Source organism: Rhinoraja longicauda, chromosome 4, assembly GCF_053455715.1.
Source record: "Rhinoraja longicauda isolate Sanriku21f chromosome 4, sRhiLon1.1, whole genome shotgun sequence".
NCBI lineage: Eukaryota > Metazoa > Chordata > Chondrichthyes > Rajiformes > Arhynchobatidae > Rhinoraja > Rhinoraja longicauda.
Window position 1 is genome coordinate 66,062,923 of NC_135956.1, and position 20,549 is coordinate 66,083,471.

At 42.7% G+C, this 20,549-nt stretch overlaps 1 protein-coding gene across 1 annotated transcript in view; it reads right to left on the reverse strand.

The window, feature by feature from the left end:
- itga9 (integrin, alpha 9) overlaps positions 1–20,549 on the reverse strand; it is a 265,189-nt gene that overhangs the window by 157,190 nt on the left and 87,450 nt on the right. The window contains exon 15 of the mRNA XM_078397893.1: positions 12,316–12,473. Within this exon, the coding sequence (XP_078254019.1) occupies positions 12,316–12,473 (158 nt within the window). The remainder of the gene's footprint in view (positions 1–12,315; positions 12,474–20,549) is intronic.

The window sequence follows — 20,549 nt, forward strand, 5'->3', positions numbered from 1 at the left end:
ACCCACTTAATTCACAAAAGCATCAATCTAAATCAAATTGATTATTCAAAAATACCCTTGACATTTGTTCACAGGCAGAAGTGTTGCCAAATTTTACAAAAAAGCCAAATTAGTGGTGCCCTTTCAAACAACCATACTGATATACATGTACAGTACAATTCTCTATAATCCTTGTCTAAGGCAATCCGGTACATGAAAATTATGACGAGTTGTTTGCTAATTTAATATCACTGCAACTTTCAGAATTTCAAATGCATAAAATGTGTTAAACATACACAAGATCCTGTGCGTCAAACAGAATCTGTAGGCACTGCAGTACAGTTAACTTCATTAATAGCCCATCAAGTTAAAATGTCTTCAATCAGCATTAATAAAGCTGGTCTTAAGCAGCACTGGGCACAAGTCAAAGAACAAATGGGCAGATTGATCCACAGCTGCCAAATCACTGTCATCCATTTTGCACAAAGAAGGTCAACTTCATTCTAACATTCATTGGGCAATTAGAACTCACTTAAACAAATAACAGGAAACTCAGGAGCTATAAAATCATGCAGGTTGGCCTCCACACCCTGTTGTCCAAAATGTCCCGCCTCAGAGAATTGCTGGACTCAAACCTTCACATGTCAAAGTCTCTGAATAAAAAACCCTAACTATCCACATGAAACAATAAACGTACAAAGGCCAATCTTATGAAATTAAATTACAAACGACTCATTCACTGTGGAAATGTACCTTTGTAATTTCGTAGATGTATTGACGGAGATTGGCGGAGATTCCTCTTTGGCCCCTTTACTTCTGGCAATAGAAATTAATCTTTACATTGTGACATTAATTTTGTAACAAAACAAGTTAAATTTATGTGGCTTAGATTTAAAGTAAGCATGAAGGGACCAGCAGGAGAGGAGTCTAATCGGAGGAGCGGTTTGCATTAAGAATGTCAGAGAGGGGAACACTGAAGAGGAGTGCCATGAATTACAGGGAGAACATTTGGGAAGGTGAACCAAAGCACATTAGAGAAGTATAGCATTAGTTCTGTCATTCAAGAACTGATGCTTTTCCATCCACTTTCCCTCATCTTTCAGTGACGATGGGAATAAGGAAATAGGAGAGTAGTTTCACAAGGTCAAGTGAAGTTGGCCATGGAAAGAAAATGATTGCTTTCAAAAGCTGAAGGAAAATGAAGGCTGGAAAAACAAAAATTCTATTAAATTTAGTCATGCTAACATGTTATATGCTTCAATGCAAGTAAACTGGGGAAAATTCTGATGAACGCCTGAACTACTCGGAACTGTACAAGGAAGGACAGGGATAGAGTAATTTGATATCCAAATTGCTTGCTGCACCAACACAGTCGGCCATATGTCATATGTTCAATTAACAATTTTTTTTAACAACGTTAGTCTCTTAAACATGCCTCGTAAATGTGCTTTAATCTTTCACCCTCTCACATTAAAGATATGCCTAATATTTTACAGTAACAGCCTGGGAAAAAGACACAGACTATCTATATACTAAAACTCTCGTTTGTTTGTTTGTTTGTTTGTTTGTTCTTGAACTACAGCCAAAACGGTACACGATAGCGCGACAAGGGAGGGGTGGGGAGGAGGGGGGATGGGGGGAGGGAGAGAGGAGAGGAGAGGAGAGGAGAGGTGAGGGTGTTGCACCAATGCAGGAGAGGTTTGGGCCCAACAGGTCCACTTGGTCTAGTATACCTTACTTATCCCTCTCATTATTTTATATGCTCCCATCAGGTCACTCTTCATCCTCTGACGCTCCAGAAAATACAACCCAAGTTTGTCCAACCACTCCTTGCATGCTCAAATCTAGGCCTCTAATAACATACTATCTAATCTTGGTGAACCTCTTGTGCAACCTCTCCAAAGCCAACATATCTGCCCTATAATATGCAAACCAGAATGGCACACAGTTATCCAAATGTTGCCTTCTTCTTCTTCTTACTTCTTTCTTCTTAAGCCCTTTGCTCCTCTAGGGAGCATAGGCCATTGACAAATGTCTTCCACCTCACTCAGTTGTTAGCGGTTCTTTAGAGATCTCCCCAGTTGAGCCCACTCCCAGACATTTCTGCCTGAACACCTCTTCTCCAGCTGTTCCTGGGGCGACCTCTTTTCCTTTTTCATTGGTGGTTCCATTTCAGGGCTTGCCGGGTGATGTTTGTGGCAGGTTTTCTGAGGGTGTGTCCAATCCAACTCCATTTTCTCCTTCGAATTTGTAAGTCAATGGGATCCTGGCTTGTTCTTTTCCACAGGTCCACATTGCTTACTTTGTTTCTCCTCCGGGTGCTGCACTGTAAGGAGTTTGTACGTTCTCCCCGTGACCTGCGTGGGTTTTCTCCGAGATCTTCGGTTTCCTCCCACACTCCAAAGACGTACAGGTATGTAGGTTAATTGGCTGGGTAAATGTAAAAATTGTCCCTAGTGGGTGTAGGATAGTGTTAATGTACGGGGATCGCTGGGCGGCACGGACTTGGAGGGCCGAAAAGGCCTGTTTCCGGCTGTATATATATATGATATGATTCTCCTGAGGCAGGTGTTAATGAATGTTTGCAGCCTGTTTGTTGTGTGTTTTGTTATTTTCCATGTCTCTGATCCATACAGCATTACCTGCTTCACATTTGAATTAAAGATGCGTATTTTGGTGTTGATTGAGATGTATTTTGAGCTCCAGATCTTCCTGAGCCTTATTGATTCTGCTTTTCTGCAAATTTTGCAAAGAATCAAATTTTGCCTAACCAAAGGTATAAAACCCCAACCGATGAAGGCGAGTATGCCATTTGCCTTCTTTATCAACTTATCTACTTGCACTGCTATTTTCAGAGAGCCATGAACTTGACATCGCAGTGTTCCTTTGTATATAAATGCTCCCCAGGACCTTGTTACCTATTGTATAGTTGCCTCTTATATTTGACTTCACATTTGACCGGCCATATTTCCAACTAATTTCCTGATGCATTCTTTGACAACCTTCCTCGCTACCACAACTCTGACAATGTTTGTGCCATCGGTTAACATACTAATCAGGACACCTCCATTTTCATCCAAATTATATAAATATATATATATAAATATATATATATCATAAACAGCAGTGGTTATAGAACGGAATCCAGTGGACACCACTGCTCACAGACCTCCAGACCAATTTTGTATCCAATTTACAATTGAATATAGGAGCTGGGACATTAGTTTACAATTGCACAAGACATTGGTGAGACCACACTTGGAGTACTGTGTGCATTACTAGTCACCTGGCTATAGGAAGGATGTCACTAAGCTGGAAAGGGTGCAGAAAAGTTTCACAAGGATGTTACTGGGATTGGAGGGCTTGGTAAGAGAGACTGGATAGGCAGGGTATTTTTCTCTGGAGCAAAAAGTCTGAGGAGTGACTTATAAGGCTATATAAAATCAAAAGGGGCATTGATAAGGTCACAGTCTTTTTCCCAGGATATTGGAGTCTAAACCTTGAGGGCACAGATTTCAGGTGAAGGAGACCTGAGGGAGAACCTTTTCATACAAAGGGTGATAAGTATGTACAGCGAGCTGCCACAGGAAGTGGTTGTGGTAGGTACAATTACAATGTTTATAAAATATTTGGACAGGTTCGTGGCTAGTCAAGGTTTAAAGGGATAGGGTGCAACACAGACAAATGGGACGAGCTCAGGTAGGCACCTTGGTCAAAAGGCTTGTTTCAGTGTTGTATAGCTCTATATGACTATGACTTTAATTAAGCTTGTGAACCTTCTCTTCATTGTTTTACAATGCAAGCAGAGAATGCTTCCTTACATATGCAGACCAGATCGCCATGTGGTATCCATGTGCACTCACTGTGCTCTATGAAGTCACATCAAAACTTCCCAATTCTCCATCCGCAATGCAATGTTCCAATTAGCCTTCCTAAAATCCAGCTGCACATGCAGACTATTTTGTGGGACAGGCAGCATGTCTGGATAGAAGGAATGGGTGACATTAGGGGTCGAGACCCTTCTTCAGACTATCCAGAGATGCTGCCAGTCTCGCTGAGTTATTCCAGCATTTTGTGTCTAACCTCGGTGTAAACCAGCATCTGCAGTTCCTTCCTACACGGACTATTTTATGTCCTGGTTTCATAGGGCGGCACGGTAGCGCAGCGGTAGAGTTGCTGCTTTACAGCGAATGCAGCGCCGGAGACTCAGGTTCGATACCGACTACGGGTGCTGCACTGTAAGGAGTTTGTACGTTCTCCCCGTGACCTGCGTGGGTTTTCTCCGAGATCTTCGGTTTCCTCCCACACTCCAAAGACGTACAGGTATGTAGGTTAATTGGCTGGGTAAATGTAAAAATTGTCCCTAGTGGGTGTAGGATAGTGTTAATGTACGGGGATCGCTGGGCGGCACGGACTTGGAGGGACGAAAAGGCCTGTTTCCGGCTGTATATATATGATATGATATGATATACAAAGACAGAAGAGCCTTCGCATCGCAGCAGCTTAAATAATAAGTAGTCATAAAGAACTGCAGACACAATGTGTAGGAAGGGACTGCAGATGCTGGTTTCAATCGACGATAGTCACAAAATGTTGGAGGAAGTCAGCGGGTCAGGCAGCATCTCTGGAGGGAAGGAATGGGTGACGTTTCGGGTTGAGACCCTTCTTCAGACCCTTCAGCTTCTTGTGTCTGTCCAGGCAAGAGGTGCTCTGTCTAAAGAACCGTGCTGTTTCTATCTGGGAAATTTAAACGGAGCCATCTTTTGATTCAGATTCTGAGAAAAACATATATATACTGCCTGTTGATGTTTCACTGCAAACTTGTCAATTTGTTCTCTCCTATAACTAATTGTCTCTCCAAGCCGATTTAAGGGAACTGTGCTGAGGCTAACAGGAAGAATTACATGGCTTTTGAGTATTTATAGAACACAGCGCTGGGACCCAGCCTGGTTAAATTGTAAACACAGGATATGACCATGACCTGGGAGATGGCTTTGTCAGGAAATGAATGACATCATGATACAATGCAACTACCGTATGCAGTTGTAGGCTAAGAGGGATGGAATTAAGATAAATTAAGGTAAGTTTAATTTTAAATCATGCCAATGAAATAGGACTATTTTACCTGATGTGATGTAGCAGAATAATTTCAGACGACCTACAACTTTTAAAGGACTGTAAAGTGAATAAAAAGGGAGCTGTTCAAAGATGGTGGCTGTGAGATTAAAATGTAATATTGATAAAGCCTCAGCAGTTTGCACTATACATTTGGTCGGCTATATATAATGCATTTGCTGTATAGTGCTTGCAGAGTGTGAATGTTTGAGGTGACATGAATGGTGCTGATGCTTTAGACTCTTTCTGCAGTTGCACCGGTCCATTGCGTCTTAAGAGAGAAAATACATTGTAGCAAACCCAAGAAATATCTTTGCAATGACAGGTTGAGTCAACTAGGGACCTTATGTTTTCCCATTCAGAGTGTGGTGGTGAAATGAGCCAAGCTGCCAGAAGAAGTAGTGGAGGCAGATATAATGACTCCGTTTAAAAGTCATTTGGCCAAGCACTTGCACAGAACAGAATTTGAGAGGGATATGGGCCTAATGTGGGCAAATGGTATTGGGGTAGACTGGCATGAACAAGTTGGCTGAAAGGGCCCTTTTCAGTGCTGTTCAACTCGATGGCAGTGACTTTAACATAACCCATTCATGGGGAAATTGAAAGGCCAGAGTCGGTTATCTATGCCTACAACATAAAGGATAACCAGATGAGGTGGATTATCCAATTTAATCTGTTTTGTGCTGGACAGGTTCAGATTAAAGTTATCTACAAATTTACATACCTCTTTATAGCAGCAGACGAGGATTAAAGGTAATGTTTTAGGGCAGTATTAATTCCAGTGCAATTATAAAACAAATAGGAAAGTGCATTCTGGGGAGGTTATTTTTGGCCCTGCAGTAATTGTTGACCGTTTATTGCAGAAAGACATGATGTCCCCAATTCATACTGATAATGTGCATTGGAAAAAACAGTTCTTGAAAATCATTTCATTTAAAACTGAACGGTGGCCACTATTCCAGCAACAAAGGGATGATAATACAGCTTTTCCTCAAATAAATCAAGAACTATTAAATAATTCGTATGAGGTATTGACATCCAATGTAGTCCTGCCCTTTTGTGATGAAGCAATGACGCAGTTGGAAGCGCATCATCTGTTTCCGAGTTACACTCCAAAAGATCACCTCCCAATCTCCCAGGCTTTGTGATTCCTAAACAACACTGCACTAAATGTATGTGTTGCATGAGAAAATGGGCTGTCAGCCCTTCCCAGGAGGCAAACCAGTAACACAATGTCCTTAAAAGGCTATTATATAGAATCTCTCGGAGCACAAATCCTCTGCACTAGATTACAGTTCAGACTGCAAGCTGGAAACTTCATAGATTTCAGGTGTTGTCTTGAGCAGAAAATAAATTTCCAAAATACTGCATTGAAAATAAAGTTTAATCTGCCTTTCATGTGGATGCCAGTTCAGTGAGAATTTGTACTCTGTACATTTTGAACTTTTGAACGTTCAGATTATATTAGTTTACTGTAATGAACACCAGGATGCAATGAAATTCCTTCTTCGCACAAAGCTTTGAGAATCAACAGCATATAAATGCAGTAAAGATATAAAGATAAGATAACATCTGAAGAATTTAGCAAAAACTGTTAACTTTTTATACCCAGGATCATTTTACGTTTAAAAATAAAAGTAATTTTAATAAATGAAACATTAACTCTGTTTCTCCACCCAAAAAATGCAGCTTGACATACTAAGTATTTCCAGCTTTTCTATTTTTCATTTTCAGCTTCCGCAGTTTTTTTCCCCAGTTTCACTGAATTTAATTTTATCTTTAAATAATAACATATTGTCAAATACAATACACGCTATCCTTCCCTCCCCTCCCTCACCCATAGAAAAAGATGATCCAAACATCTCTGCCAGGGACATCTTCTTCCCGAGCTTCCAACAATGTCCTAGGATTAACAGGGTCCATGTTCTTCTCATAGAGTCATCCAACACGGAAACAGGCCCTTCAGCCCAACACCCATGCCAACCAAGATGCTCCAGCTACACCAGTCACACATGCCCGCGTCAGGCCACCGTGATTTATCCACCTTAACATGCTTCAAGGCCACCAGTACCATATATTATTTGTGTGTTATTGCATTCATGGAACTGTTAAACTGCAGAAAGTAAGAATTACACTCTTCCATTGCCAGTACATATGACAATTAAAGAGTCTTGACAGTTGATAACCCCTCTTTTGTAGTGTGAATATATTCCATTCCATTTCCCTTAATTACATAGTCTATGTCCTTCTCATTGAGTCATACAGAATGTCAACAGGCCCTTCAGCCTAACTTACCCATGCCAACCAAGATGCCATCTATACTAGTCCTATATGCCTGCATTTCACCCATACAATGCCCTCCATAATGGGACAAAGAACCATCATTTATTTATTTGCCTCTGTACTCCACAATTTGAGATTTGTAATAGAAAAAATCACATGTGGTTAAAGTGCACATTGTCAGATTTGAATAAAGGCCATTTTTATACATTTTGGTTTCACCATGTAGAAATAACAGCAGTGTTTATACATAGTCCACCCATTTCAGGGCACCATAATGTTTGGGACACAGCAATGTCACGTAAATGAAAGTAGTCATATTTAGTATTTTGTTGCACATCCTTTGTGTGCAATGAGTGCTTGAAGTCTGCGATTCATGGCAGCACCAGTTGCTGGGTGTCTTCTCTGGTGATGCTCTGCCAGGCCTGTATTGCAGCCGTCTTTCCTCCAAAGACTAGGTGCTGAGAGGCAATTAAATACACCTGAACAATTACAAACAGCCGTGAAGCCATGTGTCCCAAACATTATGGTGCCCTGAAATGGGGGGGACTATGTATAAACACTGCTGTAATTTCTACATGGTGAAACCAAAATGTATAAAAATACCCTTTAATAAAATCTGACAATGTGCACTTGAACCACGTGTGTTTTTTTTCTATTACAAATCTCAAATTGTGGAGGACAGAGGCAAATAAATAAATGATGGGTCTTTGTCCCAAACATTATGGAGGGCACTGTATATCCTCTAGTGTTGGATCATTCCACCCTGGGGGAAAAGGTTCCGACTGTCTACCCTCTCTATGCCTCTTAGAATTTTATATACCTCTATCTAGTCTCCCCTCAATATCCGATGTTCTCAAGGAAACAATCCAAGACGATTCACCCTTTCCCTGTCGCTGAAAATCCAGGCAGCATTCTCTGCACCCTCTCCAAAGCTCTACATCTATCCTGTAATGGGGCAACGAGAACTGAATACAATACTCCAACCGTATTCCAAATACACCACAAAAGTCAAACATACTTTTGATGAGTGGACCTCACCAAGAACCTGATCTGCACAACAAGCATAGGTCAAGGTAGTTAAAGTTCAAAACGGTCAAAAAGATTATGGGAATCCAATACCCTTAATTTCTTTTTCACAATGGATGCCAATGTACTGTTTTCACCAGATTATGAGATCAGCAAAATTTACTACTTCACATTTCTTATATTAACACTGGGCTCATTTCACTAGGCTGAGTTCCAGCCACAAAAACTAAATTGGCATTGAATAAATTAGCATAGTTCAGAGGCATCAACCTGCGGCCTTACCACATTCGTGGTGGTCATTTTAACCTGCAGAAAATCTATAAGGTCCCACAACACACCCATTTTTTTTCTATCTTTACTCGCATCTCCAACTTAACCCCAATTATTGCAGTGCCACTATCTCTTATTATTTCCTGCTCTGATTGAATAAATTATTTCCAACTAAATATCCTGTAACCCCCACAGACAACAAAGTGAAATGAACTATCGTGTACAATTGAATTTCATCTCCCAAAGGCAAACATATTTAAAATATCTTCAACCAGAAATCACTCCTGATTTTGGCTCTAATATGTCAGAGTTGTACAGCACAGAAAGAGGCCCACCAACTCCATGCCACCCTCTCTGCATGTAAAGAGCACAGGTGAAATATGAACAGGGAATGCTGAAAATATACTCAGCATTTCAGGTGGCATTATTAACTTTCTCCAGAAATGTTGCCTAACCTGCTGAGTGTTTCCATTACTTTCTGGGTTTTGTTAACATTGCCAAAAAAAAATGGTACCTGTAGTGTTTTTTTTTGGTTGCTTTTCCACTTGTGTTTAGTATTACACATACACCCAGACTAAATGAAAAACCCCATCGTATATCTTAATTACATAAAATTTGATAACTGCTAGGTAGCATGCAATGCAACACAGGAAGCTTTTTGAACTAGGCAAGGGCTAGAGATGGGAATCATTTACACAATATTTTGGAAGTAGTATGTTTCCATAACTGTTAACATTGCAAGATTTATTCTTGATTCCTCCATTGCAAGATTTATTCTTGATTCCTCCAGAAAATGTGTATGTTCTCTTTAAAATAACACTAGAGCCCTGGACTGTCCTCTTAAAACCTCTGGTAACCTCTGGTAAACAGTATAGCTGGTTGCCTCTTTATCCAGAACCAATGACCAAGTGCTTTTAATGATGCTGATTAACAATAACCTGACGGTCCAACCATATTTAAACCAAGGCAATTTGGAAAATCCAACTTCACTTAATACGACTGTGAAAATAACTAATAACAATCATTTCTATATTTGTCTTTAGAAACATAATTAAAGATTATATAGTGTTTTTTATAACACGATTTCTAAATCATTGTTGTTGTTCGTCCTTCGGGTTCGAAGATGACCATTCAATGAGGGTGAGAGTGGGCTGGGTTAGGGGAGTAGAAGAGTCAAGACAATCAATGATGGGTTGAGTGGGGGTAAAAGGTCGTCAGGGAGTGTTCAGGAGGAGAAGGAGCGTTGGAAACAGGAGGAAGCATCTGTGGGGAGCAAGGACACCTTGCCAAAGAAATAGGCACAGAGGTGGAGGCGACAGAATAAGCATTATGCAGATCAGGCAGCATCACTGGAGAACATGGATAGGTGATGTTTCGGGTCGGGAGCCTTCTCCAGTCTATCAGTCTATCTACAGTTCCTTGTATTTCCATGTAAGGAAATCTGTTTTATGCAGCAGTGTTGAAATGTTAACGTCTTTAGGATGTGGGAGGAAACCAGAGCACCTTACAAATCCGCACATTTTTGGAATGCAAGAGGAAATCAGAGCATCCAGAGGAAGCTCATACGATCATAGGTAGAATGTGCAAATTCCGCATAGACAGTACCCATGGTCAGGATCAAACCCAGGCTTCTGGTGCTGTGAGGCTGCAACACTACCAGCCACGCCACTGTATCGCCCACTTACCAGACTTTATTCTGCCCCAATCTCTTTTCCAGTCCCACCGCCCACCTACAATCAGTCTGAATAAGGGACCCGACCGAAACACTGTCTGTCCATTCTCTCCGCAGATGCTGCCTGTCCTGCTGACTTCCTCCTGCACTTTGTGTTTTGCTCCAACCAGAAGTTCACAGAAATGTAATAAGAGACCTGACCAGACTATACAAGCAGATACAACAACCTCCTTTCACTGGCAGCTTGTTCCGTAAATACTCTATGATCATTTCCCTATGGAACCCTTTTAAATCTTTCCCCTTATAGTGTGAAGCCACACCAACGTCTTGTACAACTCAACATAATGGTCAGTCAATGGACTGAGTTGCCAGAGGAGGTGGACAAGACAGATACCATAACAGCATTTAAAAGACATTTGGACAGGTAGATGGATAGGAACGTTTTATATGGATATGGATCAAATGCGGGCAAATGGGGCATCTTGATCGGTAGGACGAGTTGAGATAAGGGGCCTGTTTCCATCCTCTATGGTTCTACAATTTTGTGTCCCAACTCCATGCCCTGACTGATGAAGGCCAGCGCACAAAACTGTATACCCATGATGACACTTTCAGGAAACTCTTATACTCCAAAGGAAAGTAGGACACTCTCATACTCCCAAGTCCCTCTGTTCTACAACACTTATCAGGGCCCAACCATTCATTCCTTGTGTAGGAAAGAACTGCAGATGCTGGTTTAAATTGAAGGTGCACACAAAATGCTGGAGTAACTCAGCAGGACTGGCAGCATCTCTGGAGAGAAGTAATGGGTGACGTTTTGGGTCGAGACCCTTCTTCAGACTGAACATTCATTCTTTGTGGTGAATTCAGACCAATATAATGTTACTGTCGTCAATGCTGAAATCCAAACAATGCAACATGATATTGCTTGCTCATAATTCAGAATAGGAACACAAATAGGTATGGTGGGTGAAGAAGGCAAATTGCAATCTTGCCTTCAAAAGTCAGGGTTTAGAATATAAAAGTAGAGAGGTTAGTTGCAGCTTTATAAAATCTGGGAACACTGCACTTGGAGAGTTGTATGCGGTCGCCACACTTTAGAAAGGTAGGATTGTGCTTCAAGGGAGTGCAATGGAGATTCGCCAGTATATTGCCTGGATTGTAGGAATTTACGTTTGGAGAGAGAATGGGTTCGGAGGTGAAAAAGAACACTGGAGCAGGGCTAGATGATACAGGAAGTAAACAAGTCTAAATTTCGCACTGAATATTTAAGGCATGGGTTAAGATATCACCCAACATGGTGAGAACAAGTCTTTAATTTCAAAAACAAAATGAGTTGTAACTTGTTAATCAAGGGTTGCCCCAGCAATTTACGTGATACTGCTCCTGTGCCATCAACCTGCTCATTTACTCCTTTAGCAATGCCTCAACATGAGCCCAGTCACTCCCTCAGCATTGCCCCTGTGCCAGCCTGATTGCTCCCTTGGTAAAACCCCCAATTCGAGCCCGATCACTCCCTCTAGAATGCCAGGAGTTTATAAACTGCTTTTGCCATCAATCAAACTGCATATTCAGCTGGGGTAAGACTGATAAAATCAGTATTTTAACACTAAGCCGTTTTGTGCTCAAATTTAGCAGCTTTCAGATAGTGTCGACAACCAAGGTCTGCCACTGCAATTGGAGCAACTCAGACATTTTGTGTTCAATAAAGTGTCAGAAAGAGCAATGATTCATGGTACAACCGACCACATGCAAACCAGCCACGTGCAAGCCATTCATGAGATAATCACCCACAAGATAACCAGCCGCAGATGATTGTCAATAAGCTCCTTGCATCTGAGCTTTTAGATATTCTATCATTCCTGTTAGGTGGCCCTTATTTTTAGCCAAACTCGATCAACATAAAATCAACATAAAATCTTTAAAGAACATAATTGATCTCAACATGAAGCAAAATTGCTTGGACTGACCTTGACAAAGACAAAGTAATGCTTGCAACTCTCCTTCTTGGAGGACAGCTTGATGTTCTCCATGACATGGCTCACTGGATCACTTGCCTGGATGTAAACTCTGGATTGCAGACCTTTCTCTTTCTTTACGGTATCCACTGTCAGATTGTAAGCCAATTCTGCAATAAAGCCGTGAAATATCATGAGAGGTGGTGCAGCTGGTAATATTTTTATGATACTCTGCACATTTAGAGAGGAGACAATCGTTTAGGAATAAAGTGACCAGTTAGAACTAGTGCAGGAAGACTGAGTTCTGGCTAAACAGCTCTGGGTGCATGAGTTAGTGTTGATCTATTCAAATAGTGTTAGCTCAAGCACTTTGCTCGGCCAGATGTAGTATGCACAACCATATTTTCATAGAAACATAGAAAATAGTGCATGAGGCAATTCGGCCCTTCGAGCTAGCTATTCATTGTGATCATCCACAATCAGTAACCCGTGCGTGTTATCTCCCCACACCCCTTGATTCCGCGAGCCCCAAGAGCTCTATCTAACTCTCTTTTAAATTCACCCAGTGAATTGGCCTCCACTGCCTTCTGTGGCAGAGAATTCCATAACATATCGCGCCATAACATATCCATCTCTGGCCAATTTGAGTCATCCTACCTCTTTTCACTCAATAATCAATCATTTTTCGCTCAATTTTTTTAACCATCTTTTCGGAGTCACGTCAGTGAATGTTAGAATTTTGATTGAACCCAGAATTTTGATTTTCATTCAGAAAAGCAGACACGGACTCTTAAATCCACATAAATATGTCGCCAACAACTGATGTTTCAAGGGAGTATTTGGGGTTAGATCTTTCATGTACCAAGTACTTTTCTAAATTTAATGGTATGTTTCCAAATTTGATGATATTGCTAAATGGGATGAATCATTGCTCCCTCATTTTGAGCGTCAGTCATTATTATGGAGGTCACCACTTCAGACCAATCTGGTTTTTGGATGATAGCTTTGGCACAACTTAATGCACCAAGAATCAATTAATGTGTTCAATTGGATGGCTCCAAGTCAGATCCCAGGCTTTTATCTAATTTTATTACTCCATCGTTCGCTCATGTGTCAGACGACGTTAGCTCGCTGTTGGCTTCTGTCGTTGTCCAACATGTTGACAGAATTGTCGCCCGACGCGTCACAGAGTGCATCGTGTAGTCTTTTCTGGGGGAATCGTTTCTGTCATGATCCCCCATTACTCTATTAATCTTACTTATAACTATTATTCATTTATCTTATTACTCTTATTATTTGTATTTTCCTACCTTTTCTCCTTGTTCTGTATTTTTATGCTCTGTGTAAAGCACATTGAATTGCCATTGCTGTATGAAATGTGCTATATAAATAAACTTGCCTTGCCTTGCCTTATGTGAAGTGGTAGCTTGAACTCCCATATCATCGGGCCCTGCCCCCAGCAGTTGAACACTCTTAAAGTGCAGGATGGCTCTTTCGCTACCTGAACCTGCTCTCTTTGTCTCTTGGTGCTCAAATTTTGCCAGAGTAAACTCATTGTATTGAAATCTACTTTTATCTTTAACTTTGGAGAACAATTGTGACTCCTGTTCCAAACATGCAACTCTTGCAAATACACCAAAGTACACAGATGAAACACACAGCAGCTGATCTCAATACATTTAGACTGCAGGGGGCTTCAGCTGGGTGGCTCACCACTACATTTTCAAGGGCAAATTTGGCATGGGAAATAAATGTTGACCTTGCCGAAGATGCATAAATCCTAGAGAAAAAATTAATTAAAAGGAAAAGACATTCCTTGGTAATTAGGACAAATACTCTCTCTCTCAAATGCTCCTTTTAAACATTATTATCGTTATTTGTGAACAATATGGTGGCACAACTAATAGAACGTCTGCTTCACAGCTCGAGTGAATCAGTTTCAATCCTGACTTCCAGTTTTTCCTGTGACCGCGTAGGTTCTCTCATGTGCTCCCGTTTCCTCCCACATCCCAAGGATAGGTGGGACTAAATTATCTTCAGTATGAGTGTGGTGGAACTTGAGGAGCACAAGAACAGGCCCTTTTCCCTACAATGTCTGCGCCGAACATGATGCCAAGACCATCTCTTAATTACCTGGGCACAATCCATATCACTCCATTCCCTGCATATCCTTATGCCCATCCAAAAGCCTCTAAAATGCCACTATCACATCTGCCTCAACCACCAACCGCATTCCAGGCCCTCACCACCTTCAGTGTAAAAAAGTTCTACTGCACATTTCTTAAGTTTATTTTTGTAGTTTAGAGATAAAATGCAGAAACAGGCCCTTCAGCCCACCAAGCCCACGGCGACCAATGATCACCCAGCACACTAACACTTTCCTACACACACACACCCACACACGTTACAATTTTACCAAGCCAATTAACCTACAAACCTGTATGTCTTTGGAGTGTGGGACAAAACCGGAGATCCCGGAGAAAACCCACGCAGGTCACGGGGAGAACGTACAGACTCCGTACAGACAACATCCATAGTCAGGATTGAACCCAGGTCTCTGGTGCTGTTAGTAAGCAGCTCTTCCGCTGTGCCACCATGCCACTCATAAGTTCATAAGTTATAGGAGCAAAATTAGGCCATTTGGCCCATCAAGACTACTCCACCACTCAATCATGGCTGATTTATCTTTCCCCTCTCAACCTCATTCTCCTGCCTTCTCCCCATAACCCCTGCCACCCGTACTAATCAAGAATTTGTCAATCTCTGCCTTAAAAATGTCCATCGACTTGGCCTCCACAGCCTTCTGTTGCAATGATTTCCACAGATTCACCACCCTCTGACTAATTAAATTCCTCCTCATCTCCTTTTATACGTCCTTTTATTCTGAGGCTGTGGATGGTCCTAGACTCTCCCACTAGTGGAAACATCCTCTCCACATCGACTCTATCCAGGCCTTTCACTATACTTCTCTCATTCTTCTAAACTCCACCGAGTACAGGCCCAGTGCCGTCAAATGCTTATCATCTGGTAACCCAATCATTCCTGTACCAGCATCCCCAAGTCCCTTTGCACCTCCGATTTCTGAATTCTCTTCCCATTTCAAAAATAATCTGTGCCTTTATTTCTACTACCAAAATGCATGACTCCACACTTTGCCATGCTGCATTCCATCTGCCACTTATTTGCCCACTCTCCCAACCTGTCCAAGTCCTTCTGCAGAGTCCATGCTTTCTATACATAACCTGCCCCTCCACCTATCTTCGTATCATCTGAAAACTTGGCTGCAAAGCCTTCAATTGCCTCATCCAAATCATTGGTTTACAATGTGGCGCCAGCAGTGGCTGCCTCGGCAACAGTCTGTCTGACCCTTCCTTCTTCGTTGTTTTTTTAGTATTTGTTAAATGTATGTTTTTAGTGTTCTTTAGCTTGTTTTATGTGGGGGGTAGGGGAGGGGGTTGGGGGAAACTTTTTCTAATCTCTTACCTCGACGGAGATGCGTTTTTTTTCCCGTATCGTATCTCCGTCCGCACTGCAGCCTAACATCGAGGAGTTGACGGCCTTTGCTGGAGACCGACTTCGAGAGCTCCACCGCCGGAGCCTGTGGACTTTAACATCACGGAACTTGCGATCCCTTTGCCAGGCAACCACCTCTGAGCTCCAACCGCAGGTGCCTGCGGACTTTAACATCGTGGAGCTCACGGTCTCTGGTCAGAGACTGACTTTGGGATCACCAAGCCGCGGGAGCTTCGACCGCCACCACGACGCGGGAGCTTCGACCGCCGGAGCTTCGACCGCCGACCGCAGGAGCTTCGACCATCCCGTGTGAGGGGCTTCGACCGCCGGCCACGGGAGCTTCAACCACCCCATGCGGGAGCTTCGACTGTCACGACACAGGAGCTTCAACCGCCCCGTGCGGGGGCTTCAACCGCTGGCTGCAGGAGCTTCGATCGCCCCGACGGATGGTTCGACTGCCCCGACCGCGGGTGAAAAATGAGGGAGGAAGATTAGACTTTATTGCCTTCCATCACAGTGAGGAATGTGGGGATATTTATGTTAACTTTTATGTCATTGTGTGTCTTGTTGCTTTTTTAGTATGGCTGTATGGTAATTCGCATATCACTGTACCTTAATTGGTACACGTGACAATAAAAGACCTTTGAAACCTTTGAAACTTTTGAAGAGTAACGGCTCCAGCACCGAACCCTGTAGAACACCACGGGTAACTGGCAGCCAACCAGAAAGAAAACCCTTTAATGCCAATCTTTGCCTTCTGCTATCCATGTTAGTATCTTCTCTCTGATACCGTGGGGCTCTCTTTTAAAACTTTAAGTTTAACCTTTAAACTTTGTCCCCCTCACCTTAAAGCAATGCCCTCTAGTATTTGACTTTTTCATCCTGGGAAAAATGTTCCATCTCCCTTACGCCTCTTATAATTGTATACACCTCTATCAGGTCTTCTGCAACCTCTGAGAAAACAATACAAGTCTGTCCAACTTCTCCCTGTGGCTAATACCCCTTAAGCCAGGTTACATTCTGGTTAACCTTGTCTACACTCTTTCCAACGCCTCTACACTTTGCCTGTGATTGTGCGACCAGAACTGCATACAATATTCCAATGTGGCCGAACCAATGTCCTCTAAAGCTGCATTATAGGAACATAGAAACACACAAAATAGATGCAGGAGGTCATTTGGCCCTTCAAGGCAGCACCGCCATTCATTGTGATCATGGCTGATCATCCACCATCAGTAACCCGTGCCTGCCTTCTCCCCATATCCCTTGATTCCGCTAGCCCCCTGGAGCTCTATCTAACTCTCTTTTAAATTCATCCAGTGAATTGGCCTCCACTGCCTTCTGTGGCAAAGAATTCCACAAATTCACAACTCTCTGGGTTGAAAAACTTTTTTCTCTTCTCAGTTTTAAACGGCATTCCCCTTTATTCTTAGACTGTGGCCCCTGGTTCTGGACTCCCCCAACATTGGGAACATTTTTCCTGCATCGAGCTTGTCCAGTCCTTTTATAATTTTGTACGTTTCTATGAGATCCCCTCTCATCCTTCCAAATTCCAGTGAATACAAGCCCAGCCTTTCCAATCTTTCCTCATACGAGTCCTGCCATCCCGGGGATTAACCTCGTGACAGCCTATGACAGATGACATCCTGATTCTAATGCACAATGCCTTAAGCTGTGAAGGCAAGAAAACCCTATGTCTTACCACTTTAACTTCTTGTGTTGCCAAGATCTCTCTATACACCAATGCTATTGAGGGATGTGCATAAATTGCATATTTTCCCCTTACATTTGACCTTCTCAAGTGCACTTGCTCAACTTAAACTCCACCTGCCATTTCTGCATTCATTTCTGCAGCTGATTTATATCCCGTTGTATTTCTTGACAGTTTTCCTCACAGTCCATGATCCCAGCAATCTTGGTGTCATCTGCAAACCAACCCACCTACGTTTATGTCCATGTCATTTATATATATTACAAACAGTGGAGGTCAAAGTACACACTCACTAGTCACAGTGAGAGAATCCAGAGAATGTTGTCCTTCCACCACAACCCTCTCTGTCTTCCATCAGTAAGACATCCACAGGATCTTCTAGATCTGCCAACCATGGGGGACTTTATCAAATGCTTTACAAAAATCCATGTTGACAAAATCCACCACCCAACCCTCATCAATCACCTTTGTAACCTCCTCAAAAAACTTGACTAAGCTCATAAGACACAACCAGTGGGTCGAAGGGCCTGTTTCCACTCAGTATCTCTAAACTAAATTAAAACTAAACCTGCCATGTACAAAGCCATGCTGACTGTCTGAAATTAACCCATTCTCTTCCAAATGGGAGTAAAGCCTTTCCTGCTACCCTCTCCAATGACGTCCCTGCCACTGCCAGAGTGAGGTCCTACGTTAATTGGGGATTCAGCACCTCGCACTTTGCTTGCATAGCTTACAACACACGGTGTGAATGCAAAATTCACCAACTTTTACAAATATCTCCCTCCCCCACCCTACCCGAAACATCACTGTTTCAATTTCTCCAGAGATGCTGCCTGAGCCGCTGAGTTACTCCAGCATTTTGTGTCTATCTGTGGTCTTACCCAGCAGCTGCAGTTCCTTTTTATTGCTCGTGTTTGATGAGTCATTTCCTTCCACTTCCAAATCAGATGCATAAAAGTAACAGCACCAAGTGCCCATCATGGCTGTGGCAGCACTGGCTGTAAGTATCCAGTCAGTTAAATGAAATGAAATTCCAGATGATCAAGTACAGAAGAAAATAAAGATGATAGAAGGAGGAGTAGGGCATTCACCCCTAATCCAACCAAATCTGTTCAAAATTATCTTGCTGATCTGACTCAAGCCTCATCTCCTCCTCTTTGTCAATCTCCCCGTAGCCACAATTCCTTGGTCATTAAAAAAATAACCAACTTCCTCTTAAATTACCCCTAATGAACTGTCCCCACAAACTTCTGGGGTAGGAAATTTCAGAAAAAAGTTCATATGAGCCTCATCTTTAAATGGCCGACCTCTTCACTTCGTAATTTCTTTCAAGACTCTTTCTCTCCCCTGTTCTGCCCCCGAAGGATAATTCTCATTCTTCTCAATTCCAAATAACTGATAAGGCACAGAGAAACAACTTGTTCTATGGGGGACATCAAGTGAAGGGAGTAATAGGTTTAAAGTCAAACGAAAACAATTCAGCAAAAACATCGCCATGCATTTCTTCAAAGGGTTGTGGAAATCTGGAATCTTGTGCATGGTCGATTGGGAACTGTTTTGGGATAAGTAAACAATGTGGTTAACTTAAGATAAGGTACAGTTCAGCTATAAGGCAATGAATAAAAAAAACAGACTCGAGGGTCTGAAATATACATTCCTTTTGGAGAAACTGTAAGCAGACTGGGTGATTGCTCCTGTCAGTTTTAATCCTCCATCTCACTCCTCTTCTAAAATATCTGATTATGGCCACATCTACCGTCCTAACAATGCCCAAAATAAATCAAATAGAAAGATGCCACAAAGCAACAGGCCCTTTGGCCCCGAGTGGGGGGGAAGCTAGGAGGGGGGAGAAGCAGGGAGGGGAGAAAGAAGGGAGGGGGGGAAAGCAGGGAGGGGGGAAAGCAGGGAGGGGGGAAAGCAGGGAGGGGGAAAGGAGGGGAGCCAAATAGGGGTCAAAAGAGGAAGCAGCGAGGAAGGGGGAGAGAGAGAGGAGAGAAAGTGGGGTGCCTCCCTGTTAGCTGTGTTCCCCTGTCGCAAGTTTGAGGAAGACTGGGACAACCCCGAGACCACCAGCGCCACAGTGATTTCAAGACTGGGCTGTCGGGAAGAAGCCCTGGACAGTCAGTGTCTACTGCGGTCAAGGCTGAGTGGCCGGGGCAAGCCTGAGATGCCAGTGCCTCTTCCTGCCCACCAACAACAAGGCAGGGACTACCCCTGCACACAGGGGCCTGGACTGAGCCGCCAGGATAACCCAGAGACCGGCAGCACCACCTCTTCAAGCCCATTATAAGCCTGAGATTGCTCGCGCCTCACCGTCAAGCATTGGTGAACTGAAGGGAGAAACCTGAAATAGCCACTTCTTCTCCTTCAAGACCAGGACAGTTGCCGGGACAAGCCTGAGATCGCGAGTCCCTCCGCACACGCTCGCTGCCAACGAGGGACAGAGCCCCCATGTGGTCCTGAACTTTCTTGTTACTGTATATAAAACATTCCACGTGAGTTCACCCCACTGAGTGTGTCGGTGTGGTCATTGGCACACCCGGCACCATCCCTGACGCCTCAGTAAGTTCACACTAATTGCATGTTTGAGATTATAATTACTCCTCAGTGGGACAGGATGGAACAAATCCCCAGGTTTCAAGCATTTTACAGATCATGCATGATAACCACGAAAATAAACATGCAAGGATCGAACTAAAGAAAGAAAGTGCTGTGCAAATCCCTGATCCAGCAGGGTAATATTTTTGTTTCAATGTACTGAATTGGTTTCAAATTTGCCAATAAATCATCTGCCTCAATTATTTCCCATCATCAGGCTACAATTACTCTTGCCTAGAACTGCTGAACAGTATCGCGTGAAATAAATTATTTGATTGATAAAGTTAAACGACTGGATAGGTTTGGACTAATTACGCGGTTAGAGAATCCAGGATAAGGCAAGTAACCATTGCATTGGAAGAAGGCATTACTTACCTCCTTGTGTTATTTTTGGCTTATGTTAATCCATTAAAAATAAATCTGC